Raw genomic sequence first — 10,656 nt, 5'->3', positions numbered from 1 at the left:
TTGTTACAAAGTAATGTGGGTTTTAACCTCTGTGGATTTTCTGCAGACTACCCAAGGAGGTGCATGTGTGACTGCACTCTATGATCAGGGAATTGGTGCTGTTGCCGATGTAGAAGAGGATAAAGGATTGCCTACAATTCAGAGGTGATGATGTGATAATTACTCTAAGCAGGTCTGAAATGCACAACCAACCATTGTCTTAAAGAGCTATTATCTTCTCAGATAGAGCTTTATCTGGTAAAGAATGACCAATGTGAAATGGTTTTTAATGTGGTCGTAAAGATGAGGCCAGTTTCAATATTCAAGATTGTCACTGTCATTTACCTATTGCTTTTCTCCTAGTATTGCAAATACGTAGTCCTTTACCATTGACCACACATTCAAAATATGTCAATTGGTTATTGAGGAAACCCACTGGGTAAAGAGATGCTACTAAATAAAATTACCCAATGCTCCATTTTAACATTGCAAATGAGAAAGTTAAACACAAAAGGACCATATATGGTTAAGTAATTGAATTCGATGACTTTTTGCATTCATGGATGTTCAAAATAATTCTATTAGATAAATAAATGCTTGCAATGAAGGTTGCCAAAATTAAAATATAGTGTTGGAGTTATAACAAAACTGAGAGGTTGTTTGTTTAAGACACATTGCCCTATTTCCATTTATTTTCATTGGGTTGTAATAATGGTATTTAAATGTCTTGTTGTCTTTATGTATATATACAGCTTCCTTATCTAACGACTAGCTTTAAGACTGATATTTCTGTCTATAGGCTCTCAAAACACCTTCCAAAAATCAGCTATGTTGTTTTGTGGTACTTGTTGAGGTCCCTACCCATGATGTTTCAACACTCCTCATTCAATCCAAAGACAACTTTGAAGTCACTGTTGTGTGTTATTCCAAGCATGCTTTCCCGTCAGCAACCCATTTTCAAGATACCAACACTGGAAGAGAATCAGAAGGTAGTGGGATGCTCTATTTTGTAACCTGAGGAGCAGGATACTCTTTGGAACGTGGAGATTCAGGGATATAAATTCTGATGGGCAAATTTATAGAGTAAAAATTCAACATATAATATATAATTTTATATATATATATAAAGCCACCTATGGGTGGTCTAGGCCATTCATTCAATTATGACAGTGATGGGAATGTAGATTTGTGAGCAGAGTAGCAGTGCAATGTTTCTCCATTCTCATCCAGGAGACAATTCACTGGTCTGAGTAAACCACACAGAAAGAAGTAGATAATGTTAGAAGCAGGAACCTGCAAGCCAAGGGGCAACTCTGGCTCTCAGCCCTGAGTTGGGGGCAATGGGAACATAGTTTCCACACTAAGCTTTTCTCTGCTGAACTGTTGGTATTGACAGTCTCCTGAGGTTGTAATTGACCCTGCCCGGCTGGGATAAGCACATGCAGCTCCATACACAGCCTGTCCTCTGCCAGCAGTGGCTCATTCAGGGAAACGCTTACCTACCCTTTGATCTCTGCTGCTGCAATATGAAAATGAGCCCAAGTTTCTGAGCAACAATAATCGAATCATATACCCGCCCCCCCCCCCCCCAATACAGTCACAGCTCTTTCGCAAAGCCCTTCCTCCCCATTGAGATGTAAAGCTTGGAGTAAGTACAAATGTGTCCTGAGCGACTGCAGCTAAACCACTCAGCTTTTTGAGCTTACTCGTTTCTTGCCAAATTTCCCACCCAGAGGCTCTGCTTCCCAAGCTTAAGATGCTTCACAAGGTCTTATCTACTGGATTATTTTCAAAACTTAGATAACAAGGTAGATATTTACTCCAAACTTTCTGTATGTTAACTGAAAATTAACTGAAAACTATCCTCGCTTTACTGATGGAGTTAGGGATACAAAAATGTTATTAATAGAACTGGGCCACAAAGCATATGAGTCTTCTGTTCAGAAGTATTTTGGTATCAGTTACAAAATATTCTCTCAAGTATAATTATTTCTTTGGCAAGTAATATTTTTCAGTCAACGAGGAAGTTTTTCATAATTCTGATTTTTGTGTTCTTTATAATTTGAATATTGATGACATAGTTTAGAACTATAGCAAATGAAAAAAAAGGCAACTCTGTTTTTCCTGTGTGTCATGAGTTTCTGTTATAAATTGTCTGATCAAAAATTGCCTATGGGTACATAGAGATGACAACACTGTATTCCAGATGGAGCGCACCCGGGTGTTTCCCAGCAGCTTTGGAAAGAGCTTCAATTTCAACATCTCTGAGGAGAGTGCCATACATCTTGACAGCAGCTTGGGTGAGAATTCCTTGGACTGGGATCCCAGGGAAAGCATGTCAGGGCCTCAGTGAGGAAGCAATGACAACGTTCCCGAGAGGTCAGAGGTCGTAGGAGCTGCTTACCCAGGGCCCATGTCTCTCTGTTACAAAACCAGCAAGAGGAGCTTCTCATTGTCTTGGGACCAAAGAGAATGTATGACAAGTGTTTTGATTTAACATAATGATTGATGAAAACTGTAACTCTATCCAAGACATCATATGATAATATGTCAAGTAAAAGCATGGTTTTAGTAAATTTAATTTGACCTTCTATGTTTAAGGGTACCAGGCAGATTTCTATGGAGACATAGAATTAAAACATCATTTTGTTTCAGTGCTAACAAATTTAAATTAATACATCTTTCCTTTATGATAGGCAGTTTCTACATAGTGTGGAAACTTGTTTTTATTTCAGTGTGAAGTCATACTTTTCGCTTTATTCTCCATGAGCTTATGCTGTTAGATGTACTAAATGTGCCCTGCTGTAATGCATTCGAATGGCTCACAACGTTGCCTGTCTTGTATCCCGCCACTTCATACTCTGCAGGATCTGAGGTAGCAGTTGTCCAGTGCCCACCGAGGCAGCAAGTGAAGGATGACCTCATGGAAAAATTAGGCACTTAAAAAAAAAGGAAAAAAAAAGAAGGCACTTGGTCCGAAATGTTATAAATTCTGCAGGACTCAAAACCTGTACCATCATTTACCAGTCATGTTATTTTTGGCAAATATTCTCTGTCACTGTCAGTTGTATACCACATACTTGGATAACTGGAATGTATGCTGTTTTGGGATGATGTAGAGCAATATTTGTAAGAACAGATTTATTTAACAAAAGCATACATAGGGCTGAAAGAAGTTCCGGTGAGCCTAGAAACAAATTATTATCCAAAGGCAGGAAGTTAGGTCCTAGGAGCCAACCGCCGATTTTATAGGAGTGGCTACTTCAGGACATGGATGATGAGTTCCTTCCTGTTTTTTTTTTAATTCTCACATTTTTATGATGTGAAGTTCATTACTTTCATAGCTTTTTTTTTTGAAGTTTCCATTCATTTAGAAGATGAGTCTGAGATCTGAAAGTATTTGCACTAAAACAATAACAAAACACCTCTTTTTTCTTTTTTAAATTTAATTTTTGATGACGTGTACATAGTTGAGAAGGATGCATGCCCATGTGAACCACTGATTAGGGTAGCATAGGGGAAAGTGGATCAGACCATGGTTTCCAATTTTCTTTTCCTTTTTCTGTATCTGGGGCAAGAGACAAGAGAAGGGGCAAAGCCGCACCCAGCATCCTAACTGCATCAGTGCCTGGGGATGGGGGACTGTTGGGTTCAATGAATTTGAGCGAGACTCCAAGATGGGTGAAATGATTTTAATTTTTTAATCTGGGGGCAACTCTTGCCATATGCAAGAATTGCCTTGACTGAAATACATGTGGGATTTTTATAGTAAGTATCCATCAGAGAATCAAAAGCTACGTGACAGCAAGTACATGATTAGGGGCTTACAATGACACAAAACAGAAAGCATGCAATAGGAATTTACAATGTATAGGTTTGGATTTCCTGATCATATCATTTCAGTGCAGACAGTAATAAAACAGCATGCCTCGAAAGTAGCTGTCTTTCCGGTAAATCTAAAAACTCCCAAGATTCTCCTTATCTCCTGTCTGCTTCCTGGTGTTTCAGGAAACAGGAGCTTTTTTTGTAACAGGAGGCAGGTGTCTCTTTGGAGATTCCAGACTTCTAGGAGTACAGTCACCTTTACAATTAACCCTTTCAGGGGATGGTTACTTGATGTCATCCCAGAGTCCCTGATGTAGAACATGGCTGCAAGGGTACTGCTCAAGTGGTTTTGATAGTTCTGAAAAGCTGTTGATTTTGTTGATACAAGGATGAGGAAATCCTTCCAAGGTTCATTTGCTGACAATCCACTTTAGAGTCTCCATTTGCCTAGATACTTGCTATCAATGCTTAGCTGGGAGAATTGTCGATTTTTTTTCTGCCCTCCATCCTCTGCTATGGTATTAGATGTCCTGTGCAGGCCCCAGTGGTTTGCCATATCCCCTATGTGCATGTAGGCCTGCTGTCCACTGCACAGGCTTCAGCAATTTTGGAGGCTCAGTTCTGATTTATTCACTCCATGGTCAGACCACAGATCCTACAATTCTCCCCATGGTTGGAGTTCTGAGTTCAGTGGTTTCTTTTGGGGTGTCTCCAAAGAAACCTCTCTAGAGGTGACCCCAGATTTGACTGTGTGCCAGACAGTACGGGGTCCATCTCAGTTTGTCACCCACTTTGCTGGGTCAGTTCTATCTCAAGCCCCATCTCTTACTCAAACCAATGGGTGCTACAGCCCAGCCCATCCTGCCCATCACACATTCAGCCCTCAAGAACACCAGTGGGAATTGCAGCCCAGTCATAGCGACTGCCGATAACCCCCACTAGTCCCACCCTGCCCTAGTTCCTGCACATGCTGGTATGTGCAGCAAACTGGTCCGATCTGTCCCGCATCCCATTTGTCTTTTCTACACACCAATAGGTGCTTCAACCTAGCTCAACCCAACTGATGCCCCCTGTCTAGCCCACACTCATGCTGGTGGGTGCCACTGCCCTGTCCAGTCGGGTCCATCCCCAGCCCTGGTTCAAATGCTCACTGGTGGGAGCTGCAGTCCATCAGAGCAGTGCCCACAATTTTCCCTACGAGGCCCACTCCCAGCCCTGGATCTTGCACTTACCAGGTGGCTCTACAGTCTAGCTTGACAGGAGTTGCTATCATTCCCAGCACTTCCCGGCTGATGCTGCAGCAGAGCCCAAGCAGCCCACACTTATCCTGGCCCATGCCTGCACCACTGAATGTGGTCATTTAGCCCAGCCTGGCTCTCCCCCTAACCCAGCTCATATGCAAGCCAATGAGTGTTGTATCCCTGCCCCGCCTGGTCAGCCCTAGGTCCCAGTTCTCATACTCACCAGAGGGAGCAGTGGCCCAGCAGGGAAGTACACCCTAACCCCAGGTTATTTTTGAATAGATATCTTGCCCATGAACCTAACTACAGCTAACACCAGGTTACTTACACATCAGCGTATGAATCACCTGCTAATGCCGTACAGCAAGGTATGCATAACTCTGGAAAATGTACCTGCAGTAAGAATTGAAGCTAAATCTCTCAAGCTCTAGATTTAGTTCCAGTTCCTGGACAGCAGGGAAGAACACATTTACAGCACACCTGAGTGCTGTGAACAGCCTTGTAGCCCCTAACCATTTAAAGAAACATGAAGTAATCTGGACATGGGAAATGTGCTAGGAACTGAGCTCTGCATCTAACCAATCTCACTTGTTTATCAGAACCTCACATGGAACTAACTCAAAAGCAGCAGCTGGCTGAAACATGGCAATTTCAGCATGTACTAGGAAAAAAACACAATGAGATGGCATCAGCCATTGCCCTGCGCACATCCCAGCAGAAACCACTATTTGGATCTCTTTTGCAAGACGTGTGTGAGAACGACGAGCTGCCACAAGCCATTTTGGTAAGCCTCACTTTGACCTTCTATGGCTCAACATTGCTGAGAGTACTCGATGGGGTAAGCGTTCCTCATCCGTGCATAACCTCACTTAGAAATTTTGAGAGCTTTCCCCGCTCTGGTGACATCTTTTTTTCCGACTACTTGTTGAATAGTATTCTGACTTAGATATGGATGATATGTTATGTAATATTATTTCTTTTATTTTTACCCATAGGAGATGTTCTTCATAATTGATCAAAAGGGTCCTGCCACAAAGACCATCTTCAGTCAATGCGCCAACTGGGAAGACTGTCAAGCCCTAAAGGAGAAGTTAAACTCTAGAGAGCAGGTCAACTGGGAAGCCACATGCCCTATTTTGGTAGCAACCGTCTTGAAGGTAGGAGAATTATTGGCACCACATGCTTGTGTATCACTTTCACCAAGATTGCTCCAGGCCATTAATAGACCTACAGAATTAAGATTCTTTAAAACATGACACAGAGTACCTATTGAGTGCAACCACTCTAAGGCTATTCAGTACCATAAATTTGAAAATGGTGTTTAGATTATAGAGGCTCTGGTCTCGTTCTTTCACCTTAATGCTCTGAAAAACACATTATTAGTATTATTTATAAAATAATGTCAACACATACCCTTCTCCATAAAGAGATATGACCTCAAACAGTGGCTTGCACTTATGACTTTCACTTTTTTTTTTAAGATTTATTTATTTTTATTGCAAAGCCAGATATACAGAGAGGAGGAGAGACAGAGAGGAAGATTTTCGTCTGATGATTCACTCCACAAGTGACCATAATGGCCAGAGCTGAGTTGATCTGAAGCCAGGAGCCAGGAGCTTCTTCTTGGTTTCCCATGAGGGTGCAGGGTACCAAGGCTTTGGGGTCATCCTCCACTGCTTTCCCAGGCCACAAGTAGGGAGCTGGATGGGAAGCAGGGCCACCAGGATTAGAACTGGTGCCCATATGGGCCATCAGGCCACCACACCGGGCCCTGACTTTCACTTTGTTTTTCTTACTATATTCATTTTCTTTCTTTCTTTTTTTTTTTTTTAAGATTTATTTATTTTTATTGCGAAGCCAGATATACAGAGAGGAGGAGAGACAGAGAGGAAGATCCGTCCGATGGTTCACTCCCCAAGTGGCCGCAATGGCTGGAGCTGAGCCAATCTAAAGCCAGGAGCCAGGAGCTCTTCTGGGTCTCCCACGCGGGTGCAGGGTCCCAAGGCTTTGGGCCGTCCTCGACTGTTTTCCCAGGCCACAAGCAGGGAGCTGGATGGGAAGTGTAGCTGCCGGGATTAGAACCGGCGCCCATATGGGATCCCAGGGCGTTCAAGGTGAGGACTTTAACCACTTTGCTATCACGCCAGGCCCTATATTCATCTTCAAAGAAATACAAACATAAGACATTTGAAAAACGTTAAATTCACTATGGCAACCACACAGTAACCAAACATGGAACATCAAATGCCAAAAGGGGCCATCTTACCGTTTTTGTTTCATCGTTAGGCCTTCCTTTGTCCCTCCTGCCTTCACATTCAGGATGCTGTGAGTCAGTGAATGTCTGTGTTCCCTTTTCTTTTAGCAGCACTGGAATGCTTGGCCAGTTGCTGCTGTGCTCACCCTATAACACACTATAATGACTGTAATTTGATTTAGAAATCAAACTAAATGCAGTTAGTCTGAGGTTTTGTTGTTTGTTTGTTGTTTTACTGTAAAGTCATATACAGAGAAGAGACAGAGAGGAAGATCTTCCATCCACTGGTTCACTCCAAAGCGGCCAAAATGGCCAGAGCTGTGCTGACCTTAAGCCAGGGCCTGGAGCCTCTTCCGGGTCTCCCACGGGGAGGGGGCAGGGTCCCAAGGCCTTCGGCCATCCTTGGCTGCTTTTCTAGATCACAAGCAGGGAGCTGGATGGAAAGCAGGGCTTCTGGGATTAGAACCGGTGCCTATATGGGATCCTGTTGTGTGCAAGGTGAGGACCTCAGCAGCTAGGCTGCCGTGTACTGGGCCCGTGGGCTGAGAGCTTTTACATTCAGAAAAATAAATGCATTTTGAAATGAAACAGCTAAGTTACATGTATACAGGTGCCTGTCCACAGGGGAAATAGTAGAACAGTGAATGAATTTAAATCCATACATCCTGGGTGCATAGTAATAGCTGTGAACCTATATACATGGTTCTGAAAATTACATTAGATTAAGATACTTGGGCTTCCCTTTGTACAAATTCCTGTTTGTTCACCAGATCATTAACACCAGTTCAGGGCCCAGCGGCGTGGCCTAGCGGCTAAAGTCCTCGCCTTGAACGCCCCGGGATCCCATATGGACGCTGGTTCTAATCCCGGCAGCTCCACTTCCATCCAGCTCCCTGCTTGTGGCCTGGGAAAGCAGTCCAGGACGGCCCAGAGCATTGGGGCCCTGCACCCGCGTGGGAGACCTGAAAGAGGTTCCTGGTTCCCAGCTTCGGATCAGCGCGCACCGGCCGTTGTGGCTCACTTGGGGAGTGAATCATCGGATGGAAGATCTTCCTCTCTGTCTCTCCTCTTTGTATATCTGACTTTGTAATAAAATAAATAAATCTTTAAAAAAAAAAAAAAAACCACCAGTTCAGTAATGATCTGTCACTGACCGTACTGTATGAACCATGATAATATAAACAGCAGCATGAGTTTTCCCTTAGGAAGATATGATCATAAAGTAGACTTAATTTTCCAGTCAACCTTAAGAGTTATCCCTTAGAACAGCTTTTTGTTTCATTTAAGATTTATTTATTTTTATGGGAAAGGCAGATTCACAGGGAGAAGGAGACATAGAAGGATCTTCTATCTGCTGGCTCATTCTCCAAGTGGCCACAATGGTGGAAACGGAGCTGAGCTGATCCGAACCCAGGAGCCAAGAGCTTCTTCCAGGTCTCCCCCATGGGTGCAGGGTCCTAAGGCTTTGGGCCGTCCTCTACTGCTTTCTCAGGTCAAAGCAGGGAGCTGGATGGGAAGTGGAACATCCAGGAAGTGAACCAGCACCCATATGGGATCCTGGCACATACAAGGCAAGGATTTAGCTACTGGGCCACCACGCTGGACCCCCTCAGAACACTTCACTCTAGGCCTAGATAATAAAATGTCAATCAATTAGGAAATTGTCCTAGACTAGAAACGCTGTGTCATCAGTACCACATTGATTTTTTTCCCAATGAATCATCTGTTTGCACAGTGCGTATAGAATTAACGTTTTTTGCTTGGGCTGTGTTTTTGGTTCACTCATGCATTCTACCAAAATCTGAAAATCATGGGATCCAGAAAAAAAGTATAAAGAACAAGATGTTACCTCATGTGAGTTTGGTCCATTATCCAAAGGGAATCACAGGAGGAGCCAGAGGGTTAGGACTTGCCCAGACATGCAGACTACTGCATGATATACACGGTGAATATGTGTCCCTGCTATGGTGGTTATGCCATACCAACAACATACCAAGTATCATTTAGTAGTTGCAACAAAGATTGTAAAGAAAACCTCATAGGCAAGTATAGGAAATTTGGTAACACATGAAAGGAAATTTTTGCTTAAAAGTAAAAAAAAAATTAAAAATGTGAGGACTGAATTTAGGATGAGAATTTCTTTCCAGGAGCACACAGCTGATGACAAGCAAGGCTGTGCCCTTACTTCTGTGTTTGAGAATAAGGGAGTCTTGTGTGATTCAGAACCATCCATACTAGGAGTTAATACTGCAGTGTCAAAATAAACAGGCTAAATATGTGTGCTAAAATTAAGTCAGAAATAATAGGGTAGAGGAGACATAATCAGATATTGTTACTTTGTACTAATTTCCTTACTAATTTCCTGTACAGGGAGAATCAGATAATGGCACTGACTTCCAGTGTTGTTGCTACAAAAACTAGTTTTTATGCTGTGCTTTTCATCAGAGAAAAATACAACCCTTGCTTCTGTATGCTGAAAGCAATAGACTTGTTTTTTTTTTTTTTTTTTTTTTAATTATTTATTATTTAACTTCATTAATTACATTGTATTATGTGACACAGTTACATAGATACTTGGGTTCTCCCCACCCCTCCCCAAACCCTCCCACCATGGTGGATTCCTCCACCTTGTTGCATAACCACAGCTCAAGTTCAGTTGAGATTTCCCCATTGCAAGCGTATACCAAACATAGAGTCCAGCATCTTATTGTCCCGTCAAGTTCAACGGCTTCTTAGGTCTACCCTCTCTGGTCTGATGACAGAGCCAGCAGAGTATCATCCCAGTCAATTGAAAGCTCCAACATACCATCAGCAAAAATTTACATCATTATGGAATTAATTGACATAGTAATGAGTAATTTATAAAAACCACATTGTGGTCCTATATCATGATTTAGTTGAAAGGAGGTCTGTTCCAGAGATAGAGATACAGTGTCAGAATTTTAATTCTGTTTTATTAAGACTCTTTCAATTTTGCCAATTCAACAATGCCACCAATCATATAGTGCTAAAATTTCTTATTTAAACTTGAAAGATTGAAATGTTATTCAACATGAAATATAGACACATCAGGGACAGATTCACATATTTTAAGAACTTCTTAGTGAATAAAAATATACCTGACTGATACTATAGTGGATATCTTTAAATATATGTTTAGCCTATGGCTACATTTTAAAATTATTGATAAAATTAAAAACTTCAACTTGAGGTTGTTATATAGACGATTGACAGCTTTACAAATTGACCATAATTCTGTAATAGTGAGGATGATTGTGATATTTGTATTTATGATTTTAAGTGATAGAATCAAATGAAATTAGCTTTTGTCTGTCCAGCAAAAGAGGCAAAAATAAG

At 42.0% G+C, this 10,656-nt stretch overlaps 1 protein-coding gene across 1 annotated transcript in view; it reads left to right on the top strand.

Annotated features, from left to right (window-relative positions):
- The first annotated feature begins 2,123 nt into the window (after positions 1-2,123).
- LOC131477958 (uncharacterized) overlaps positions 2,124-10,656 on the top strand; it is a 33,304-nt gene continuing 24,771 nt past the window's right edge. Inside the window, exons 1-3 of the mRNA XM_058661792.1 lie at positions 2,124-2,279; positions 5,645-5,829; positions 6,041-6,202. Coding sequence (XP_058517775.1) covers positions 2,186-2,279; positions 5,645-5,829; positions 6,041-6,202 — 441 coding nt within the window. The 5' untranslated portion in view covers positions 2,124-2,185. The remainder of the gene's footprint in view (positions 2,280-5,644; positions 5,830-6,040; positions 6,203-10,656) is intronic.

This window comes from Ochotona princeps, chromosome 1 (assembly GCF_030435755.1).
Source record: "Ochotona princeps isolate mOchPri1 chromosome 1, mOchPri1.hap1, whole genome shotgun sequence".
NCBI classification, from domain to species: Eukaryota; Metazoa; Chordata; class Mammalia; order Lagomorpha; family Ochotonidae; genus Ochotona; species Ochotona princeps.
The sequence above is the reverse complement of the archived record's forward strand: the minus strand, read 5'-3'. Positions and strand labels throughout refer to the sequence as shown.